The following is a 23364-nucleotide window of genomic DNA, read 5'->3' on the forward strand; positions in this document are numbered from 1 at the left end:
ATCTAAACATAACATCTGACTTTTTATATGCAGTATCCTACAATTCATATAATTCCTAAATTAGGTCGAATACATTATTTAAGGCAGCGCAATTGTCATTATTAAGTAAGTAGAATATGAGAATTCGACCTCAAATTAGATTGCTAACCAAAACTGTGGATGTGACAATTCCATTATTAAAAACCTATTTGTCCATTTATGTACCGATTTCACCAGCTGACAGCTGGAGCAATGTGCCAAAAAATACAATAAGATTAGGTGCAGGGGATTTCCCATTCAATTATAGAAGTAGTAGTAGTATACACAAAATTACAAAGAGTGGTTCCACAAATAATGTTTCCCCCCCAATAATAAATAATGATGGGCTTTCTTAATTGTTAATAAAACAAACAATTGAATGCGTATAATGAGGGATTTTGGCTTCATTTTCTTTGCTTAAAGATTCGTCCTCGTTTAGAATTGGACAACGAATCCCCACCCTTTATGATTTTGCATTATTTACAACTGTAAACATTCAAGATTTGAATTAGTCTTACTCACTCTATCATAGCCTATCAAGGTTATATATTACTTGCATCATAAATTATCGAGCCTAAAATAAAACATCTTAACATTCTTGTCCGACCGTACACAATTCATTAATTATTTTATATATTTAGTACAGTACTAAAATGGATTAATACATAAATAAATAAGTTAGGTTAATTTCCACTTTTGTACTGCCCTATGTATATGTTTCAGCTTTAGATAATCTTAAATACCACTCCCCTTTGGTATTTGTCTTGAACGTTAACTTTATTAATTAAACACTTTCATTTAGATAATTTATACTTATATCACAAACAAAACACGCGAAATGTTATAATAAAGTGGGTTTTGCGTGTTTGTGACATATAAATAATCTACTCTATAAGAGACAAGAAAATTAAATAATTATATCATCTTACCGTCGTTTTCCTGACTTTTCTTGCAAAATATGATTTCTTTATAATTGCCATAAACCTCCACGTTTTGATGTTGTCCAGAGCAGTAGATTCCAAATGCAATAATAATAGTAATTGATAAGTTTCAACCAATGCAATTATAGTATTTATATTTTAATTGTTTAAGTCATGTAAAATGAGCACATAATTTCTTAAACTCGGATGCGGCAATGGGTTTCTTTACTCATTTAATAGTTACACTTCGAATCTTAAACTTATTAATGTATTAATATTTCGAATTATTAGTAAGAAAATAATTTATTTGAATTTTGAACTCATAAATGTAAATAAATTGATGATAAGTTGAGGCAAGATAGTGATGCCCTATATTATCCAAAACGGAATAAATAAATAGATAATGCTGACAAGGGGATGGATGAGATTCTTCAATTATAAAAATAATATGTCAAAAGGGGAAAAATATAAAAACACTGCATGAAAAGTTGAAAATGGACTTAACCAAAGACAGGTAGAATTCATACATGCATGCCTGCATAAGTCAACATGGAATAGTTTAGAGACAACGGCTCTCATGATCATTATTATATACTACTGTGATTAATCAAAATCAGTTGAAATTTCTTGCTTAGAAAGATCATTCTTTTAATCTTAAAATACTAAAAATCATTAAAGTTTTTTCCATTTACAAAAAGACACATGCAGTTCTTAATTCCTAACTTGTGATCAGTTGGACTTACTAAGGGAATGATTGATGTTTATAGCCAATTTTATTAAGAAACAACAGCAAAACAAACGAAACTAGACAAACTAATTTATTCTTAATATCTAAACGTTAAATCTATCATCATTATATATTTCAAAAGTTTAGCAATTTATTATTTCCAAGAGCATAGTGGTAGCAAATGCCAAACGCGGAGGGTTTGGAGAAAATTCAAAGGATTTGGGGTCCAACAACGTTAAATAAGAGTATAATAAAGACAATGCACTTAATTATGTCGATATAGTAATTTTAAAAAAGAGAGAGGTGATATAGTCATATAATACTACTCCATAAGACAATAATTTCCTTAGCTCTTAACTTTATTTTGAAATGCATCTAATACAATTAATTTGAAATGATGAAGTATTTAATAAGTTAACTTAAATGTTGCTTAGTCGAGTTTTACATGGCTCTGAGTCCTTTTTCAAGGTGTCAAGAAAATATTGTGACAATAGTGATAAAATAGGGATTTGTGAACTAACAATGTAAAAGGATTTAAAACAATTAAATCAATTGCAGGCAAAAATGATCAACTGGCTGTTGGATCACAAGTGGGACTGCTCCATCCACACATTAATTCTTTATTCTTTAGAATAATTATGAAAAAACACCAAGATTTTATTTCAATGACGTCGGTCCAGTACTTCCTCACCGGTGCAAAATTTATTATTGTCGTTACATTTTATTTCTGAATAAGACAATATAATAGACATCAGCATTCAATGCAAAACCAATGGAGCAGCTGGATGTATAGTATAGTCAGTGGCAAGATAAATAGACGCATTCCACAAATTATATAATTTTCTTTTAATAATTATCAGCATGATGAATGGGCTTTTCAATTAAACTTCTTCAAACACGTGTTGGGCCTAACTCACTCACTATGTAAAAATTCTCTACAACTTCAGTGACATGATTGACATCCCAAAGGTGCTTACCTTGTGTAGTAGGAGTAGATCATATTGATTAACATATGATTAAGTATATGAAGTATTAGATGTGTTTGCATTTACAAACAATTATAGAAAAGAGGTCAGCCTACATATATCTAGAGTATTCCATTTCATTGCTATAATCATCAGAACATAGTTCTTGATCATGGATATCTTGGCTAGCATGATTGAGCAACAAAGGGCAGTTCATGAATGTATCAAGAGGTGAGTGAAGAGTAGAGGAAAAGGGATAGTGGTCGAATGCACCTTCAGAGAAAGAGGTAGTATATGATTCTGCAGGGGCTTCCTTGAGCAAAGAAAGGGAAAACGAATCATTCTTAGTTTGTGGAAACTGCCAAGCAGGAATGCCCTGTGGAAGATCTTCTGTAAAGAACTCTGGAGCTGACGAGTACTTCCACCAATTTTCGCTATGAGGCCTGCAATCCAAAACCTTCTTAGGCAATCTTGGGTCTCTGTAAGACGATAGAATGGTGCTGTAAGGAAGATCATTATCTGCATTTTTATCCTCCGCCAAAGTGATACGTTTTGGACTGTTGGGAAAAGAGAGAGAAAATTGCCCCGGTTTTACCATTCCATACTTCACATCATCGAATATTGGTTGGACCTCGCGCATTAAACAGCCAGTTGAAACATAATTTGGCAATGGTTTGATTAAACAACAGCTTGAAAATAAGGGCGAGGGGCAAAATCCTTCGGTATCAAGCACATTATCCATTATTCCCTGCTGTCTCCAATCATTGGCTAGCCTGTGGCACACATCCTGCCTGGTACCATGGTCAAATCTACCCTTTTCCAATCCAAAATCCCATTCCAGTGAGTTTCTGTAGTGTTCCTCTCTTCCACGTCCAACTATAGGACCACTTTCATCAGGATCTTTGAAATGAAAGGCACCCAATGATCTAAAGCTTTCAAAAGGTAAGCAGAAAGAATAACCACGCCGTGTGTCATAACTGTTGCATATACGACTGCTTGAATGTTGATCAGGATCCATGGTTTTGTTTTGAAGATACTCTTTGTAGTAATTGGAAGGAAACTCAGGGTGAAACCTATCCAATTCCCTGGGTACAATCTCACTTGATCTTCCACAACGATCCATGGTTTTCTGATGATCACCCTCTTTGCCATAATTGAAAGGAAATCCAGAGTCAAAGCTATCCCATTCTCTGAGTACAACCTCACTTGATCTTCGACAGCGATCCATGGTTAATTGAAGATCACCCTCTTCACGACAATTGGAAGTAAATCCATTGTCAAACCTATCCCATTCTCTTCGTACAATCTCACTTGATCTTTCAGAAGAAACTTTCGGGAGTTCCTTATGGCAGTCGCTTTTATGGGACAAAGGAAGTCCCTTCACCATGTTGTCAGGCTCATAAATTGTGAGGGATTCACTACTAATATCAGCATTTTCTTTTGATGAATACTGGAAATAAATGCTAATCAGATGGAGTATAATAATTTAACACAAAAAAAGTAGATAAACAACCGTTTATAAAGAGAAGATAGACAAGCTTACACTGTTCTCATTCCCCTTAGGGATCAGCCGGGACATGAGGGAAGAAACCAAATCAGACCTGAGAGAAAACACAGACGGTTGAAGGAAAATAATTTGTTTTATGATGACAAAAGATTCATCTGTTATTACATATCTTACCGCTTTCCATGGAGCTTTCCATCTTCAGAAGATGTAGCATGAGCAACCCACTGGCGTAATTTCTTTCTCTTTTCATAAAAAATTCCTTTCTCATTGCATTCATCCTCTGGACAAGGCAAATCAAAACTACAAGATCATAGAGGACAGTGAATAACTATATTGAGAAGAAATTTATATGATGGGAATTGGGATTCAGATTGTATGATGTAATATCATATTAGAACAAGAGATGTTGAATGTATGAACAGAAATACATTTGATAGATGAGATGGGGCCAAAATAATACTCTCTCCGTTCTTTCATAGTTGAGGCACTTCTTTTGGGCACGGAGTTTAAGAGATGCATGTTTAATGTGTTAAGTGGGTGGGTAACAAAGTAGATAAAGTAAGAGAAAGGAAAAGTAGAGGGAATAAGATAGAAAAGTGAATAAAGTAGAGAGAATAAAGTAAGAGAGAGAATGAATTAGGAAAGAAAAAGTGAGTTAATTATTACTCCCCATATATGGAAATGACTTAACTATAAAGGAACTTCCTGAAATGGAAAAATGACTCGACTATGAAGGAACGGAGGGAGTTCTAATAATAAGATCATGGAATTTAACTCTTGGCAGCTAACAAGATCCAAAGATGACTCTTAGGCCAAAGATGAATAGAGAACAAGATCCAACAAAAAGCAAATGATATTTCAGCAGATTATTGAAAAAAAGTGTTGCTCCAGTGCTATATTGACACTAAGGATTCATGTGATGAAATGTGCAGCATATTGAGTGAATGATAATGCAAGAATTTTGGAAGCCAAATTACAGAGAAAACCTGACTTCTCTGTTGCTTGATTCAACCGGGACGAGATCAGAAATTGTTTGACAGGTGTAGCAGTCTCAGTAAGCAATGATGACTTCTCAGTAAGCAATGATGACCTCTGTTTGGTCTTGTGAGTCAGCTCTGCATCAATTGATACTGTAACTAGAAAGCAATAACTATATCGCATATAAAACTAGATCAGAACTTAAAGATGGCAAACCTTTACTTCTAATCTCATTAGATTCACCATATTTGCTGACAGGAGATGAAACAAAAGGCTTATGGCCAGATGGCCCTGCACTTTCTCCAGAAATGGACAAGTTGTGGTCTTTAATGCCAGGATCAAGCTCTTCCGATTCCTTATTAGTCACTGTAAATAACATTTTAGAATAACATCATAACAGCTGTGATCAATCTCAGCCAACCTTATTCACCATTTAGATCCAATTTGTTTCATGCCACGTGAGAAATCTTCAACACTTAAGTGATGCTAGTATTCTTTGGACCAAATGGCAAGCATTAACTTTAAGGTTACAACCAAATATTTTAACCTCTAGGAAGATCGCAGATTTTGTAGCTCTTCAACCGTTCATTTTCTTTATGCAGTGCATGGAATTGACCATTAACAGCACCTTCCTTCACTTTCCTAAAATATGCATATTCTGAAGTTTTGGGACCACCACCTTCAAAATGCATACATACACAGAAAAAGAGAACTTAGTGTTCATCAGTCACAAGTAATGAATCCCTCAGCATGCTCCACAGCTGAGGATAAACACATATTTCTAGAGAACGATCACGAAAGCAATAAAGTTGACCATGAATTTGTAACTATAAACGGCAAATCTGTTACGATTATTTGGATGGAGATTGATTTGGAATCCAGCAGTCTCTACCTTTGTAGTGATCAGAAAAATATAAAAAACAGCACTGATTTGGGTGAATTCGGAACCTTTTCATTTCGAATCAAAGTTTTCACCCAAAACAACAAAGTAACAGAAATTAGAAGGAAGTGTGCTCAAAGAGGACCAACATTTCGGAGACTGAGCAGCTTCATTCCCTCCAGAAGAATCATCCGTTTCAGCATCGTCGAATCTCACTCTCTTAGCCTTACTAATCTCTACAAAACACAACAGAAATAATCAATAACACTGATTCATTGAAAACGACAAGTAACAGGGAGCGGAATGAAATTCTGTTCTACGGTATTTACGCCGAGGAAGATGTGGATCAAGGATGAAGCTACATAAAACTGCGAGAAATTCAAAGATGAACTAAAAGAACAAGTAATTGGATAGAAATGGTTGTACCAGACGGCTTCTGGAATCGACGATTTCGAGCGATGTCTCCGGTAGTCTTGGTAAGTGGAAATCCAGTTTTTGGTTTGAACCTTCGTCTCATTGCTCCTCAATAATTTGAATCCTCATCTTTTTAATGTGAAGCCCTAATATATCGACACCCATTTTTAGGCGCCAAATGAGGTCGACGGATATTAATTTCTACTCTATCCATCCAAAAAAAAAAATATGCCACATTTGTCACTTTTTGTTTGTTGTCCAATAAATCTTTTTAACAACTTCTTTCACATATATGGACCCTACATATTAAACTAAACATTATTTCTTTTTTACTTTTTTTTTCCTTCTATCTTATTTTATTTATTCTATATTAAAATTTGTGTCATTCATAAAGTGTCCTATTACTCTCTGCACTCATATTTTATAATAAAACTAATACTCCCTCCGTCCCGCTTTAGCAGTCCCATTGACTTTTCTGCACTATTTTGTGAAAATGATAATAATAAAGTAAAAAAGAGAATAATATAGAGAAGAGTCTTATCTACATTATTCTCTTTTCTACTTTATTATTTCTCCACTTTAACTATTTATTATCATTTTTACAAAACGAGTGCAGAAAAGTCAATGGGACTGCTAAAGCGGGACGGAGGGAGTATAAAAAAGCGGATCACACATTCCACTAACTTTTTTTTAATCAATTTTTCTTTACATGTCTTAAATAACACTCGTGTCCATTCCAAGAGTGATAATTAAGTTCGGACGGAGGGATTCTCGAAATATGTCGGGAGTTAGAAACATATGAGGTGAATTTGAATTGCCGTCTACACCGTCGAATTACGTTCTCAAATAAGGAAACAAACTATTGCAGATTCCATAATTATTAAAGTGCGGAGCTTTCAAAATTACAAATTTACAATATCTTACAAAAGCTGAATTTCCTAAAATAAACCCACCACCAAAACTTTTCCATGAGTTCGATTAGTAATCAATCCCTAATCAAAATCAAAATCAAAATCAAAATTTAATACAAGCGTCTATGAATTTATATTAAAAATTCATTCTAGAAATTTCTCTTTGTTGAATTACCATCCACGATCTGAAATAAGGAAATAAAATAGTATATGCATGTACAAATCCACAACAAACTGCATGAGTTTTAATAAGTACTCGAAAGGTAAATTTCCTAAAATAAACTCAACTATTTTCCATGTTGGAGTTGGATTAGGAATCAATCCCTAATTAAGACTAATACAAACCATCTATAAAAACGTAGTCCCTATACAAGTTGCAGACGCCAAAACACAGAGAATTATCAGTCATGAGGATGAGGAGATATCCAAGGAAGAAAAAAGTTTCATACCTTCAAACCATTCCTCGCGACTTGACGATGCATATTCTGTCTCGAGTTGCAGCATCTTCCGCAGCCGACATCTCTAGCATTAAGCAAAGGTATGTCTTAGTTTTCACGGCTGATTTGCTTACTTGTTTCTCAAAGTTGGCTAATTTTATTTTACTATCTTGAATATCTCTAACTACAATTTTATGAAAATTGCAACGTGGTTTAATATTTAAAGTTAGAATGGATCATAATCCATTTACTTGATTAATGATGCATTTACTTGATTAATGATGCATTTATTTTTTATTTACTCGTAATTAACTTTACTTGATTAATGATGCATTTATTTTTGAGCCGCAGTTGTAAAGAATTAAGTGAAATTGCTGAAGATTCATACATTTATCGACATGCAAGTTTAGACAAATTTTTTCCAATTGTTGAATGGAGTCCATTATGCGAGAAGAAACAAAAGTTTCTCAACAAATGCAAAGAAAGCTCTAATCCTGAAATCTGGTATAGGGAAGCACTGGTGCGTATATATTTCTAAACTACACAAAAAATATATACTAATCAAATTTGAAATAGGAAAAATAAGTTAACATGTTTAATTGATTGGCGTGACAGTTGGATTTTTTCACCAAGAAAAACTATGCACTAGCTCTCCGAAAATTCACCATGGCGTCTGAAGCAGGGCACGTACAAGCCCTATACCTATGCTGCATTTTGATGCTTTTAAGTGGGAACAAGAGGGGGATTGGAATGATTGCCAAGATTAAGAAAGATGGAATAAGAGTGAGATTGTGTTGCAAAAAATTGATAGAGGAACTGCGACAAATTTGGGTGTTGAATCCATTGCTTAGTCAGTCACGGTTGCTTTGTAGCAAACACCATCGGCGAACAAATAACTGGTCACGCGAAGACGACGACGAAGATGATTGCGCAACCTGTGTTGCTGCTAGACATATTGAGCTTATTTGTGCTTGTTCTCACATTTAATTGTCATCAACATATTTTCTTCCAACAATTCAATTCAAATCTTATATGTATAATATTTGTTTCACGACTTGATCAATTCATGTTTGTTCAAAAATTTATTGAACCGGAAAGTTAATTATGGCTAACCCGATCCATGACAAAATAAACATACAATTTTTGGATGGCTTCAAATCATGTGGGATTAATGGGTCGTGTATGGTATAATAAAAAATACAAACCAATCAGTACAAAGCATTTTCAATAGAACTTAAATCGGGATCAATGATTAATTAATTTTGAGGCATCAATACTTCTGAGTATCCATTGTTTAATTAACTAAATGTCGTCTTATATATTTAATTTCTTTTTATTATCATTAAAACTATGGTATTATGTATGGTAATTTTGGTATGAATTAAGTCAATTCAGTTCAAACATATCGAATATGCACATACAAGTTTGGGTGTGAAATCAACCGAATCAAACTATACATATCAAATAAAAATTAACAAAAAATTCTATGCAAAAACTTTTTATTCAAAAAAGACTTTTTATAAGCATGTGGGATTACAATTGAGTAAACATAATTTTGGCTGGCTACAAATCATGTGGGATTACAATTAAGTAATGCTTATAATTCAACAGCAAAATAATGCATTTAGGGATCGATTAAGACATAGTATAATTTACCACGATACTCCTTATTTGAGAGAAAAATCTACCCATGGCCTATACTTAATCCATTCTTGATTGAGACACTTTTTCGTCGGCTCATATATCTACTTTATTAGTAACACTTGGGAAATCTCACTTAAGTTGCAATTTTGTATGGGTGAAAATATTAGCATGATGGTCAAATTTTTGTACAATGTAGAATTCAAGTACTACCATATTGAATTTGGAATGAAGGGTGTTGTCTATTACAATTACATGTGTATGTTGGGGCATCGAGTTCAAACAGCAAATACGCTTTGGATGAAGTGAAAGTGATCAATCACATAATGCTCTTTACCTTATCTAAACTGTTCGTGTGTATTTTACAATGATCAGAAATATAAATATGGCTTTGATTGATTTTATTCCCTACACAAGCACTCAACACAACTAGCTCATATATCAACCACTTTACAATTTACATCAAGATCTACTACATCATAAGTATAATTGTATTTTCATTAGTTGTATAATGCACCACGCAATTATTCGAAAGGATAGCATTTGTACTACAATGTGATCAAAACAGGTGCTACATATAACAGAGAGATGAAGAGGTTCAATGACATTTGTATGCATCTACAGCATAATTAGTTTCTTGAAACTGTTCCATCTGAATGAAGTGATGGTAGGCAAACAAGAACACGCACAAATTATAGGAACAATGTACAAAGAAGACTAGACGAATTTGAATGCTAATATATTTATGCCCATAACCAATTAGCCATATATCCCAAGCTTTCTAGTAAGAGATGGGATGAGTAAACATACCGACTGACTGTTAAATTAGCCCGATTTTCATCTGATGAATAAATCCAACAAACTAACTCTTCAACTTCATCGCACCAGCTTCTAATAGCAAAGGCTGGAGCTCCCCTTTTCTGTGAATCTTGATGGTATCTGCAACACAAAACATCTCATCTTGTTGGCAACTTGATATGCGATGCTCAAATGTCTATATCAATGAAACTCATATTTTTCTAAGAAAGACAAGCTAGACAATCATCACGGCATGTGTTTGTAGGTGTGTACCTGTACAACCACCGATATGTTTGCCCCCTGTCGTTCAAAGTAATATCAGACTTGTTACAAAAAAAAGAAGATTTCCGAAAGAAGAGACTAGCAAGCAAAACAATGAAGCTTGAAACTAACCACATTCAATCATCACAACTTTTTGTTAATCCCAATATTACTTAATCATTGTTCAAAGACATAGTAAATTCTAACATTGAAGTTACAAATTCGTGACATCACAAAAGTAAGCTTGTGAATTGGTACCTATGAATATATTAGGAACAGTGTGTTGTCCAGTCAGCCTTAGCAGAGTCTTCTGCAGTTGTGGTCCCTGGGGACCTGTAAGCGATACGAGTAACATGAGAAAGCGTATCTATTAAGTTCTAAGCCTGCTGGTAATTCAAATATCACATCTCAGTACTACTAGACCCTGAGAGAAATTAATAAGAGCAGTTGCGGTAGTCTAAGGTTATACTAATTCAAGAGGTTAAATGGCGAACAAACACTTCAATTTTCATATTGGGGTTTAAATGATCACGCATCCTGCAGTAACATACAATTGAACCAGACAAATAGTGTCTCGCTGAATTGAAATTTCTAGAAAATGTCTTTTAGAATAAGCTATTAGTACAACTGCAAAAGCGAAACAAATCAGAGACATATAGAATAATATGCACGGGTTAAACTGAAACAAGTGCCTGACACATCTAACGTGGCCATCAGTAGAATTGCAAGCTGTAAGAAACATGCATCACTTCTGTGTCTCTTCTTCCCTAGAAAGTGGGAATCATCTCTTACGCACTTCAAGAAACATAACAAGCAAACCCTTCGACAAGAGTCTTGTAAGCAAGAGCGCCTCCTCAGCGAAGGTTGCATTGAAAAGAGACCAAACAAGATGATTCTTAGCTCTTTTGAAGAAAAGGAATGTATTGGGATAATGGTATGTAAGTTTCTTTTGCTTTGTTATCAAACGTGATTATAATGAGTACACTTATCAACACTTCCACTACAATGCAATGGAAAATCCTAAAATTGAAAGATCGCCATGCCCCTATCATCATCAAATTGCAATGTTTTGAAATGCAAAGTCTAACAACAAAACTAAAACAACAAAAAAACTCATGGATCAAAGTGAATATTTTTGTGATAATAGCCATTTATTGCTTCTAACATAGATCACCCTCATAAATCATAATCAAATGCAGTCCATACTAATATTACACTGGTAATAATTTATAAACTAGAACAACATTCCAATAATTAACCAACACAATAAAAACATAACATACCTAATTGATCCAACTCGATCACAAGCGGCTCCACACCAAGCCTCTTAAACAGAGATTTCACCTCAGAAGAGTACCTTCACAATAAAAAAGCACAAAATTATGAAAAAAAGCAAAGACGAGAGATAGATGTATAAACAAAAGAAATGGATGATTGATTGGAAACTGACGAGCACCAAGTCTTGGAATAGACAACAACAGGGTTTTCAGTAACAGTCTTCCTGACGCTTTCCTCCATTCGGGCCCCAAATGTAGCGGACATGGCCCGAACCACGACGAGGCCCTTCTTTCTCGGGCCGCTCCTGGTAAATAAGGGGACGCTTTGGGCACCACAAAATGCATGATTGGTAAAGCTAGAAGCGATTCCAGAACAAATTGAAGGAGGGGAAATCGAAATTTGTTCCAACGCTCCTCTGTTCCATGGGGCAGCAGCCATTAACGCCATTCTCAAGAATCAATTTGCGCTCTGATTGCGAAATTTGCAGTGATTACTGGAGAAAATATTACTCCAATTGCGAAAAAAGGTGTCACATTTTTTGTGGAGTCAATAAAGTCAAGTCAACTACAGTTTTACAATCATAATTAGATCTTAATTACTACACTCAATTTCTAATTGTTCTTTTTTAACCTAAAAATCCAATTCAGTTACAACTTACAGTCAATTTGGTGTCTGCGTCTAAGCCCAACACTGCGTGTGCAGCCCAGCCCGCAAAATTATACTGCTACTTGAATAATTTGGAGAATATAAATGATTAATTGCATGAAATCATTTTTTAATTGATATACAATGAATTGTTAGTGCATTGACATTAAAACGAGCATTAACGACATGTGGTGAGTTGGGGTGCTTCGGCTATGCATATTTATTGGTTACATTATTATATGTTTCAAGACATGATATAATGGAAAAGAAAAGGGGAATGAAATTAAGGTAATAATAAAATGGTGGGATAGAAATTGAATATGATTACAAATGAAATAATTAATGATTCATAAGAAAGAGTAGTATTATTGAATGAAATGAAAATAAGGCTAATTATTTTCCATTAATTTGGTAAACCTTGGATCGAAAGTTATGCATATACGATATCCGAGTTGAGACTCGCACGCCACCTAAAAGGATTAATAATTTGTTTAAGAATTAAAGTGAGAGAAGTAACATTGTGGATAACAAATTTCATACATGTACATATGACAAAAGATTAAGTATATAGTTCGGAAACACATTTTAAAAGTTCAAAATTAATCACCTAAATTTTGTTCCACCAACTATATATATGGATCTAGAACTCCATGTACATTATATATGTGTTCAATGGTTCTGTACAAGATTAATCATCTCATATTATAATTAATGTGTTTTATGTCAGGAATTGTTAGTTCAAGATATAGGTTAAATCACATTCAAGAAAACGAATTTTAGCATCTCCAGCTCATGACATTATTATTTATATCTATTTTCATTTGATTTTTGCCTCAATACATGTAAATCAAAGCATAACTTAGCTGGTTTGTATTGGTTTTATGTTGATATACAATGAATGGCACATCACATTATCAGTTTTTAAGCTCATATGCATGCTGCTGATGAACTACAAATTCCTTTTTTTTTGTAGTAAGTTGGAGACTATATCATAAGTATTAAATTGATTATTAAAGCTATGACTTTTTAATTTTAAATTTGTTTTAATAAGTAATCAAGGAAGCACCACAAATCTATAGTGATGATTAATTGCATAAAGCCATGCAATCATATTTAATTTTCTGTTTCGCGTGAAGTTATGAAGTTGTATGCAAATGCAATGAACCGTGGATATGTATAAAAATCACTTCCCCAAATCATATCATTAAATCATCAGTTTAGTATTGAGATTTCTCAGTTTCTATTAGCAATAATAAATTCACTCACCTAATATCTATACCCCAAAATTGATTTGAGTGGGCATACACTTAGATAACAATGAATGGAGGAAATAAATTTTAGTGCAAATTGCAATTATTTTGTCTAGTTAGCAACTTAGTGATTAAATTTCACATGAAGAAAAAAAATACTCAAGAAGAAATTTATGGTATTTCATCCTTAAATCAATTAGTGATATATAGATAGGAATGTGATAAAATGAAAACTCTAAATATTGTACAAACTCAAAACTATGATCCGGACCATTGAAAAATGTCAACAGATACCAAAAAAGCATCAACAGGAAAATGTCAACAGAATTTCAACGGTAGTCAATGAATGATGTTGTGTTGATATTGTATTGATACTATGTTAACATTAAAATCTTGAAATTTTACACTGTGTTGTGTTGAGGAGTTTTGAATTTGTACAATATATAAGTTTGCATTATATGTATACATAGAGATAATAGGAACTTAATGTAGTAGTAAATTATGTTTTTTGACATCAATATGAATATTTATTATATATATTTTGTTTCATTTGCCAACAAACATGTGTTAGCATGCATCCATTGAGCATCCCGGCCTGTTGTAGACTGAATTTATATTTTTTTTTATGATTAATCGATTTATTAAAATATTTGTGTTATTGATATCCTCTCTTTGTCAACCTGTTGTAAATAATAGTCAATTATCTGTATTTTATGTGGATTATTGTGTCAAAGCCATCACCAATAATAAAAATTTTTTGGCTCCTTATGATCTCAAACTCAATATTTAAAATTCTAATTTCCCTACTGAAATTTTTTGTATCTATGACCCTGCATAATTAAGCACACTAGATGAAACAATCGGAGAGCAAAAATTTACTGTATTTAGCAAAATCAAAATTATAAGAAGTATGCAGAAAGTTTACTGTCAAAATCAAAATGAAACTCTAGAAGTAACTAGATCTAATTAGTTCATGTTGTCTAATTATAAGAAATGTGTAGAAAGTTTTTTGGCGGACCACTAACATACATACTAAACATGAGAATCACAAATTCCATTTCAAATTTGTTTCCACTGCAATTTTACATTTTGCATTGATAATAACAGCTTTTGGATATTTATTTGATAACAAAGCCAAATTTGCAGCCATCAATCCGTATTTACATGCAATTTTGAGTGGCCTTTGATTTTTATCGAAGGGTAAGTTTTTGAGGCCAAATTAGCCAGTGGGGTATATCAAAATTAGCTAAACATAATAAAATTGTAACGCCTCATATTAAGCAAATAAAATTATAAGTAGCTTTTTCTTGTAATTAAATTGGTTTGCATGAAAAGAATGAATGTAGAGTCCTCATCTTATCCATGTGCTTGTCAGCGATAATTTATCTACGCATGGCATCTATAGTCAACCCCATGGAACTAACTCTACTCGATCTATTAATGTAACATTATAAATAAACACACTCATATTATATAGTAATAGTAACATAGTCAACGCCAATAGAAGTTATGCATAATAATGTGAGATATATATATATATATATATATATGTATATATAAAAGTCTCAATAATATCAGGTAGCTTGAATTTAAGATTATATGCACAAGATATGACTCATACTATCTTCATCTAAAATTACGTTGGTTCTCAATTAATTATCATCTTATCTTCCTTCAATAATTATTTCCATTTACAATTCCCCAATATAAAAATTTGCTTTGTGGCCCATACAAAAATTCATGGTTTAATACAACCGAATTTCCAAGTTCTGTTTTGTCATTTTCTTCATGATAAAAATAATAATAATTAAGATTGCATTCCTATTGCAGGATTCGGTTTTAGACAAAAATTTACCCTATCAAATAGTACATCAAACATATGAATTTGAACGAGACTAGAGGTAATAAAAAAATGTAGTTATTCAATTGAAAGTAATGGAAAATATTCCATGTGTACAACTCTTGAAACAATAAAATTGAAAGATAAAATAGAGCCACGTCATCTCGGTATACAAAGTGCCCAAATTTCTAAAATCTCTTTGGGCGTTTCGAGAAGGGCTGATTATCTATGCTACATTGGTATACACTTTTGTTTACATGAATAAATTTGTGTATAAAAGAAGCAAAGAATTCAATTTTTTTTCAGGTTTAAAAAAAGAAAGAATTTAATTAACTCAAAATGTAGAAATGCATCTCCTGTGAGTAGGAACCTTTAGCTTTTTCTGCTTCAAATCATCCTTCCAAATTTTGGCAATATCTTGTGAAACTCTGACTGCATCAGCTGATGCCCCAGCCAGCCCTCTCCTTGTGAATCCAACTGCATAAATCCCACCTTCACCCTTCCAGCCATTTGGAAATGGATTCTTAGGAAATCCATTTTTCCCAAACATCTCATTCTCCTGAAAAAATTAATATAAACAATTTAGCATTTAATTCTCAAAACTCCATTTAAAATACAAGAATTAAAATCAAGTATAAGTGATTTCTCACCTGTAGCCAATAAGGGACATTGCTGCGGTAACCAGTGGCTAGGATTACAGAGTCGATCATCTTTTTCTCTCCGGTTACGAGCTCGACTCCGGCCTTAGAGAAGCTCGTGATCCCGGGGACCACTTCGATTTCCCGGGATCTGATCTTCTCTAATGCCCCCACGTCGAGTACCGGAGTCTTCCCGTACTTGTTTTTCAGCTCCAACGGCCCTGTCGAGGGCCGTTTCAGCCCGTACTTCTCCATGTTTCCGAGCACCATCCACGCCAAAAACAGCACTAGCTTATCCACAATCCACAACGGCAGCCATCTCATCAGCAGCATCGCTAGCTCGAACGTTGATTTTCCCATTATTTCTCTCGGAAGAACATGAACCTGAAAATATATATAAAAAAAATTAGTGATTGAAAAAAAATTAGTAGATTTGAAAAAAAATTGATCGGATTTGGAAATTTTCTCACCGCGCTACGAACGACCATGGCTGGCTTGGCGTGGTGATCGCAGAGATCGAGGGAGACTTCCATGCCGGAGTTTCCGCAGCCGACGACGAGGACTCTCTGGCCCTTGAATTTGTCGCCGGATTTGTAATCGCAGGCGTGGATGACCTCGCCGCCGAACTCGTCAAGCCCGGGGATGTCGGGGATGATGCGCTCGGCGTTCTCGCCGGTGGCCACGACGAGCCACTGGCAGATGTACTCGACCTCGCCGCCGATTCCGGCGGTTCTGACGCGCCAGAGGCCGCAGGCTTCGTCGTACTTGGCGGTCTCGACTGACTCGTTGAAGTGCGGCTTGATGTCGAAGTGGGCGGCGTAGGACTCCATGTATTCGACGAATTGACGCTTGTTTGGGTAGCGGGGGTAGTGGTCGGGGAAGGGGAAGTCCGGGAGCTGGCAGAATTGCTTGGGGAGGTGGAGCTTGAGGCGATCGTAGGTGTGCTTTTGCCATAGGGAGGCAATGCAGTCGGACCGTTCCACGATCACGAACGGTACGCCTTGCTTTTTGAGGCCGGCCGCCACGGCCAGGCCTGAAGGGCCGGCCCCTACTATCACTGGGCCATTCACCCACACGCACCGCCGGGAGAGTGTGTTGCTACTATCTGAGAAGTTAAACATTTTTCGTGTTGTGTTCGGGAATGTTGATGGATTTTTTGATGGTTATAAGTTGAAGGTTTTTGTTTGAGTGAGGGATGAGGAGTATCTGTTTTTTGTGTATGTTTTGTTGATGGGAAATCTTGTTGATTGGGAATGGATGATGAGAAATAGGGGGGGAGAGGAGGGTTTAAATAGAGAGATGTGTCCAAGGCTCAAGTGAGTTGCATGTGATAGTTAATGACATTGGGAAGTGGGGCCCATTTCTTTTTCAAATCATAATTAAGCCAAAATTTCTTTTTCGATTATTCTAATCATCGGGTTGATTGTTCTTAAATTTAAGGTCTTACTTGATTATGGCGTATTGAAAAAAAATATCAAATTGGGGTTGGCCCTTTCGGGTCTTAAATATTTGAGGTTGCCTTTTCATATTATGGCTTTTGGAATCGTACGTATGTTTAATACTTACAAAGTATATGTAGGTGAGAGATAAGCGAAGGAATTTTCCATCCTCCAAGTAATATAGTTTATGTTCATAAAGTAATGGTGTGAATGAATATATATTTATGTATGAAATAACTTTTTGAAGAATAATAGTATTGATTAACTTGACTAACATATTGAATTGTTTCCTTTTTTGAGGAATAACTTTTTTCTTACGAAGCAAAAAGGAAAGAGAAGAAATGTGAAAGTGCAAGATGATTATAATTTATATCCATATGATTACGCGGGTCATATGATCTATCATCACTAATAATTTAAAAAAATTAATCATTCAATACCTTAAATTATAAAGAAGAAACGACCAACTAATATTTTTTAATTAATCAGTACTATGTAAGAAAAAGAAAAGAAAAGAAAAGAAAATGAAATAAAAACTAGTAAAAATCTTTTTTTGGTAATTAAAATTATAAAACGGAGTTTTTTACATGGAAGGTAAAAAATAACTAACAAGGCGATAGTAAAGATCTGCCAAAAATTTGGGAGAAATGAAAGTGACGTGTGAGGTGGCCCACAGAAACAGTAGAAGTTTCAGTGATGAGGTGGCAAGCCACGTGGAGAGGAGGACCGGGTACGGGTGGGTCGAACAACGTTACCCACTGGTTATTGGACCCCAACTTTGAGAGTGTGACTGATGTGGCTATTTCGGCCCACAAAGCCCATCCTGGCCAACTCATTACATCGTGTTCTTTAGCACCCGGCTGGCCCCCACTTCCGTGTGGCAAACAGGCAATTATTCTCCAGATTAATACCTTCAATATGAAATGTTCATACTCTAAATTGATGAAATAGTCCTAGCATAAAAACGTAACTGAAAAATAATATCCCCTCGATCCCAAGATAAGCGAGTCATAATTCTTTTTAGAATATCAAGCTTTATTATTCATTTAACAAAAAATCCACTCTCATACTTTATTATTCATTTACTTTATTCTTTTTTTATTTCTCTACTTTTTTTCTCTCTCATACTTTACTCTCTCTACTTTTAACTCTTCAAATATCAAGCTTAAATCACGTACCCAAAAGAAGTGTTTCGATTATCTTGGAACATGAGAGTGCTAAGAAAATTTACTTATAAATAAAAGCAAACATTATATGCAGATGCATAACAGAAAAAAGCAATAGATAAACACAAGAAACAATAAAAAAACACGTACTATTATAGCATTATCAGCTAAATTCGTAGCGGTTGCAAGCCGAATAAGTTGAAAGTATATTAGGGGATCAAAGAACCACAAAAGCAAGAAACATAAACTCACAGAGGTAAACAACAACTACAGTCGAGCCTTAAATTACGCCAATAAGTTGTTTTTGATAATTTAAATGCGTCGTATATATGTTGCACCATTCGAAAATTTTAAAAATTAAATGTACGATACGCTACCCTAATTAACCGCTCCTAGAAAATTTAAAAGCGAATAAGGTTCAATCAATCAATACAATGATGCCTAAGATCAATCATTATCATATATGAGGTGCGGCAACGAGACTAAATGAGACTCTTGATACTATATTTATGGTATCGCATTGTCGTCGATTCAACTTTATCTAGCGCTAGCCACCAGTGGTTGACCTCGTCTATTTGATACTCCCTACCTCCGCTAATTTGAGTCCCATTTCTTGGCGAAACAGATTTTAAAAAATATAAAGAAAAGTGAGTAGAATGGGTTAGTGGATGTGAGGCCTATTACTATTTATAGTAAAAATGAACCGGGACTCCTATTTGTAAACGGACCAAAATGGAAAAATGGGACTCCTAACTTTAAATGAACTGGGACCCTTATTCGCAGACGAACCAAAATGAAAAAAATGAAACTCCTATTTGCGGACATAGGGAGTATACAAACCAAATAGTTCTAGACAACACATAATTTAAACAATTGAAGAAAAGGCCATAAACGTACAAACACGTAAAAATAAGTAACGAAAATATGCGAAGAATCAGATAATCAAAATAATTGGTATGCGGAAAGATATACTCCACTTGTGATGCTTTAGACTTATATTATTAAAAACAACGAGAAGAAGAGATTGCATAAAAAATTGTTTGCACTTTGCTTTTTCCATTTTTCTGAACTAATATTCAATATATAATGTCAACTAGGCTTAAATTAGTTGGAGATACTATTCCAGTCTATATATGAATATAATATGTTTATAGCATATGATATCACTTTCACACTTATATTGCTATAGGTATACATTCCAGAACTCTTTCAAAAGGAACTGATGTTACATGAAATTGACATGTTATTTATTATTCAACAAAATTTATTTCTTGTATATCATAATATTAGATATATTCACCTAAGTACTGCTTATTTTACCTTATATAGTACTCCCTCCGTCTCATAACAAATTTCACACTTTCCTTTTTAGTTTGTTCCACAAATTCCACAAAAGATATCACTTTTTTTCTCTTGAAAAAAGTTTCCTCTCACATCAATTACAACTAGTATTATTTTCCCTCACCATTTAACACACAAAAAAACATTTCCTAAAATCCTGTGTCATTTTCAAGTGTGACATCTACTATGGGACAGAGGGAGTAGTACAATTGAAGTGCAGTAGTAGTCAATACAAGGCTTATTATACACATGTAATTATATACCATATATATAAAAATGAATTTATAGATTTATAGTTGCCTGTTTTGGCAGAGAAATAATTTGAGAATGTTAACAGTAGCACAGCGGTCATAAACTCAATTAATTTAGTTGAGGTCTCTCTAGGAAGTCCATTTACATCCAAGTAACCAATATTAAAGTAATACTACTTGCTTAGTTGTTTTCCAAACCCTTAATAATAGATAATTAGCTCCATTTCTAGTTATGCTAATGATGATTTGGCTGTGGTTAGTAAGGGTTTAGCGGCTTTAATAATTGTTTGGATACTCAGAACCTTGATTAATTAATTGTTATTGTGATTTGTGACTGCGCATACAAATGGAATGATTGAAGGTGGATGGTGATTGTTGCGCCGGCACCACTGTTTTGGGTCGGACTTGGGAAGTCTAATTAATCTCCTGACATGTTAAATGAGACAGATTTTTGTAACCTACCTTTATGATATGTACACACACGCAAAATCTATTTAAATTATATTAGTATTTGAAAAAACACAGTTGAGCCAATTTCATTTTGGAAATTTTTACCTGTCAAATCTACATTTAGTTACCATCATAAAAAAATAGTCTTTTTTTTTTCGTGGTCTGGCATACAAAATTAGTCTGCATCAAATTTCCCTCTCTAATGAGGTGAACCCTATTCTACACTAACAACTTTTTTAATCTCTTTTTTACTTTATCAATATTGTATTAAAACTTATGGAATCCACAAAATATAATCACTATTTTCATGGGATGATCAAGTGAGTTCAAATTAATGATCAATCCATAAATCCAATCAAACCACAAGAGGAAACAAAGTAACAAACAACCCATCATTTCATTAGTAAGTAGTCACTAATCACTATGAGAAATTGTATAAGGGCGTGCAGGAATATTTGATTTGCGTGTGAGAGAGATATTATAGTAGTAGTATTGGCAGCTCAGTATGCTCCACAGCCAGGTTGTAGAAGTAGAATAGTGGTGTGTAATGTATACATCTTTTGGATTAGGCCGAAATTGACGAATTAATTATTTAACTCTACAGCTTTACAATATTATTATTACATAGTTAATAATTCCTCCTTCTTTCTCCCTTTTGCAGCAATATATATGTAAAGAAATGCTTTATGTGTAGAGGTCGGCTATGCTACCTTTCACCTCTCAAGCAACCGCGTCTTGGAAGAATACACGCGCGCACACAAACACACACTTGTAGATGTATTGTTATATAGAATAGAACGTTAATTTATAGTGTTGGGCGTATAAAATTACTAAATCCTATGGTTGACCTCGTAATTGAGAATGCTTAGGTACTTAATTATATTTTAAGTCAAAACACTTGGTATAAAAATACTAAGATTGATTTTAAAATTAGTAACGCTATTTCAATTATTATTTTTACTCTTTCTATCATATTTTATTAATTGTGCATTAAAACTTTTGTTGCCACTGAAGTCTCTATTTTTATGGGCGAGGGAGTATCATTTTACATTGTTATATAGTAGTAACTCTTTTATAATAATGATATATATTTTGTGTATATAATAATAATGATTTTAAAATTAACATATTCATGTTAGTTTCCCTTGAACCTAACCTCATCCTCTAGTTATACTACTTATTAATAATATTCAAAATACTTTATTGGGTTGTGGTGATTAAATTAAGTGGAAAAAAGGTGTATAGAAATGTTTAATGAGGTGGTGTGATCACGCGTGAAGGGAAAAGGGTTCCTTGAGAGAAAAGAATATTTACATTAAATTATTATCATGTGATCGTTAACTTAACACTTCTTCCTATAGTTCTAGGTTTAGCTCATAAAGTGAGTTTTATGTGTGTGTATGAGCGCATAAAGTTTGTATGTACTCAGTATCAGCATTAATTCATTAATTAAAAATCGAGATACTCCATTTTGGCGGTGCTACATGTATACTCTATAAAGAGAAATGTGCACACTATGAATAAAATAAATACTAACAATTAATATCATATCAATTCTAATAAATATGTTATTATAATTAGTTAGCGTTTTGTGTGGTTTTAAGTGAAAAGTAGTCGGTTTAATGTTTTGTTTGGAAAATACAAACTTATATATTGATGCACGTTAAAATTTCAAATAATTCCAATTGGGTGCATGAAATGCTCAAAAAAATCGACAATGATGAATATCAATTACATTTATTTGATTACACATTTCCTTCAATTTCTAGTGATACAATGTTTTTCCATTCAATTAATGAGCCTTTCTTAATTCAAAGTTCAAAGCATGCCTAATGTTTAAATTAAAATATCTTATAATTCTCTAATTCGGTGCATGGTAGGAATATTTTTCTAAAGGCTGAAGAAGGAAATATTAACAAAACTATTATGAATTAATATAAATGGAAGATGTGGAAGAGAATATATACAATTGCAAATATAAAAGTGAGAAATAAATCACGTTTTTTTTAAAGAGACGACAAATACTATACACAATTAAGATGGTGATGAATGGAATAAATGCTTCACTTGATTATGGTTGTAATGTTTGAAAGTTGAGGTGTTGAAGAACCAAAAATCTATGATGTGAAGTATGACCAATATTGTTGGAAAGAAAATTCTACGTAATTGCATGCAGGAGACGGTGAAGAGACTTTTTTTAAATTCTATTAATTTTCGGTTGGGAGGGACTATCAAATTCAACACTTATGCAATTTTTATCTTCCAACCTATTTCCGAATAATTCGTAATTAAACTTTATGCTAATAAAATGAGTTAGTCGGTTTGGTACATAATACTTAATAAATAATTAATTAAATAAAGGAAAGGAAGAATGTGGGAAGTTGCTAATCATATTATAATATTATAAACATATTTACTTAATTTAAATAGTATACATTAATTAATATTGCAAAAAAAAAATTCAAAATTTACTATTATTTCATTATTTAGTCAATTCTTTATGGATTTAGTTTGGTCATGATTTTTTTCGTTAGGGACATCCAATTTCAATAACTTTAATTATCAAGTGGATTAAAATCGGTGAATGGTCAATGGCGCATATGGAGGAA

At 33.6% G+C, this 23364-nt stretch overlaps 4 protein-coding genes across 4 annotated transcripts; 1 reads left to right on the plus strand and 3 right to left on the minus strand.

Moving 5' to 3' along the window:
* Positions 1-2570: 2570 nt before the first annotated feature.
* Positions 2571-6583, minus strand: LOC125204517. The gene is made up of 8 exons (XM_048103195.1): positions 6422-6583; positions 6145-6231; positions 5663-5794; positions 5332-5481; positions 5129-5252; positions 4312-4437; positions 4174-4231; positions 2571-4080 (listed from the first exon to the last, which is right to left on the minus strand). Exons 1-8 carry the CDS (start codon positions 6510-6512, stop codon positions 2743-2745), a joined length of 2106 nt encoding a protein of 701 aa, XP_047959152.1. The 5' UTR covers positions 6513-6583; the 3' UTR covers positions 2571-2742.
* A 1144-nt stretch (positions 6584-7727) lies between these two features.
* On the plus strand, positions 7728-8744 carry LOC125206309 (putative F-box protein At1g67623). Its single transcript, XM_048105581.1, has 3 exons — positions 7728-7858; positions 8109-8277; positions 8373-8744. Exons 1-3 carry the CDS (start codon positions 7728-7730, stop codon positions 8742-8744), a joined length of 672 nt encoding a protein of 223 aa, XP_047961538.1.
* Positions 8745-9878: 1134 nt separating this feature from the next.
* Positions 9879-12258, minus strand: LOC125203091 (glutaredoxin-C5, chloroplastic). The gene is made up of 5 exons (XM_048101374.1): positions 11908-12258; positions 11741-11814; positions 10716-10790; positions 10470-10496; positions 9879-10337 (listed from the first exon to the last, which is right to left on the minus strand). Exons 1-5 carry the CDS (start codon positions 12180-12182, stop codon positions 10261-10263), a joined length of 528 nt encoding a protein of 175 aa, XP_047957331.1. The 5' UTR covers positions 12183-12258; the 3' UTR covers positions 9879-10260.
* A 3274-nt stretch (positions 12259-15532) lies between these two features.
* Positions 15533-17351, minus strand: LOC125203090 (probable indole-3-pyruvate monooxygenase YUCCA9). The gene is made up of 3 exons (XM_048101373.1): positions 16579-17351; positions 16121-16492; positions 15533-16029 (listed from the first exon to the last, which is right to left on the minus strand). Exons 1-3 carry the CDS (start codon positions 17227-17229, stop codon positions 15805-15807), a joined length of 1248 nt encoding a protein of 415 aa, XP_047957330.1. The 5' UTR covers positions 17230-17351; the 3' UTR covers positions 15533-15804.
* Positions 17352-23364: the final 6013 nt, after the last annotated feature.

The sequence above is a fragment of the Salvia hispanica genome, chromosome 2, assembly GCF_023119035.1.
Source record: "Salvia hispanica cultivar TCC Black 2014 chromosome 2, UniMelb_Shisp_WGS_1.0, whole genome shotgun sequence".
In the NCBI taxonomy this organism is placed as follows: Eukaryota; Viridiplantae; Streptophyta; class Magnoliopsida; order Lamiales; family Lamiaceae; genus Salvia; species Salvia hispanica.

Excerpts from the sequence above, each read along its gene's own strand:
- LOC125204517 (XM_048103195.1), bottom strand. The coding sequence starts at position 6,512 with ATGAGACGAAGGTTCAAACCAAAAACTGGATTTCCACTTACCAAGACT. Across the intron at positions 4,438-5,128 it reads TTGAATCAAGCAACAGAGAA|TTTTGATTTGCCTTGTCCAG; the intron begins GTCAGGTTTTCT and ends ATGATCTTGTAG. Across the intron at positions 4,232-4,311 it reads GGAAAGCTCCATGGAAAGCG|GTCTGATTTGGTTTCTTCCC; the intron begins GTAAGATATGTA and ends GTTTTCTCTCAG.
- LOC125206309 (XM_048105581.1), top strand. The coding sequence starts at position 7,728 with ATGAGGATGAGGAGATATCCAAGGAAGAAAAAAGTTTCATACCTTCAA. Across the intron at positions 7,859-8,108 it reads ATCTCTAGCATTAAGCAAAG|TTGTAAAGAATTAAGTGAAA; the intron begins GTATGTCTTAGT and ends TTTGAGCCGCAG. Across the intron at positions 8,278-8,372 it reads TCTGGTATAGGGAAGCACTG|TTGGATTTTTTCACCAAGAA; the intron begins GTGCGTATATAT and ends TTGGCGTGACAG.
- LOC125203091 (XM_048101374.1), bottom strand. The coding sequence starts at position 12,182 with ATGGCGTTAATGGCTGCTGCCCCATGGAACAGAGGAGCGTTGGAACAA. Across the intron at positions 11,815-11,907 it reads TATTCCAAGACTTGGTGCTC|GTACTCTTCTGAGGTGAAAT; the intron begins GTCAGTTTCCAA and ends TTTATTGTGAAG. Across the intron at positions 10,338-10,469 it reads ACATATCGGTGGTTGTACAG|ATACCATCAAGATTCACAGA; the intron begins GTACACACCTAC and ends TTTGTGTTGCAG.
- LOC125203090 (XM_048101373.1), bottom strand. The coding sequence starts at position 17,229 with ATGTTTAACTTCTCAGATAGTAGCAACACACTCTCCCGGCGGTGCGTG. Across the intron at positions 16,493-16,578 it reads CCATGGTCGTTCGTAGCGCG|GTTCATGTTCTTCCGAGAGA; the intron begins GTGAGAAAATTT and ends ATATATTTTCAG. Across the intron at positions 16,030-16,120 it reads ATGTCCCTTATTGGCTACAG|GAGAATGAGATGTTTGGGAA; the intron begins GTGAGAAATCAC and ends TAATTTTTTCAG.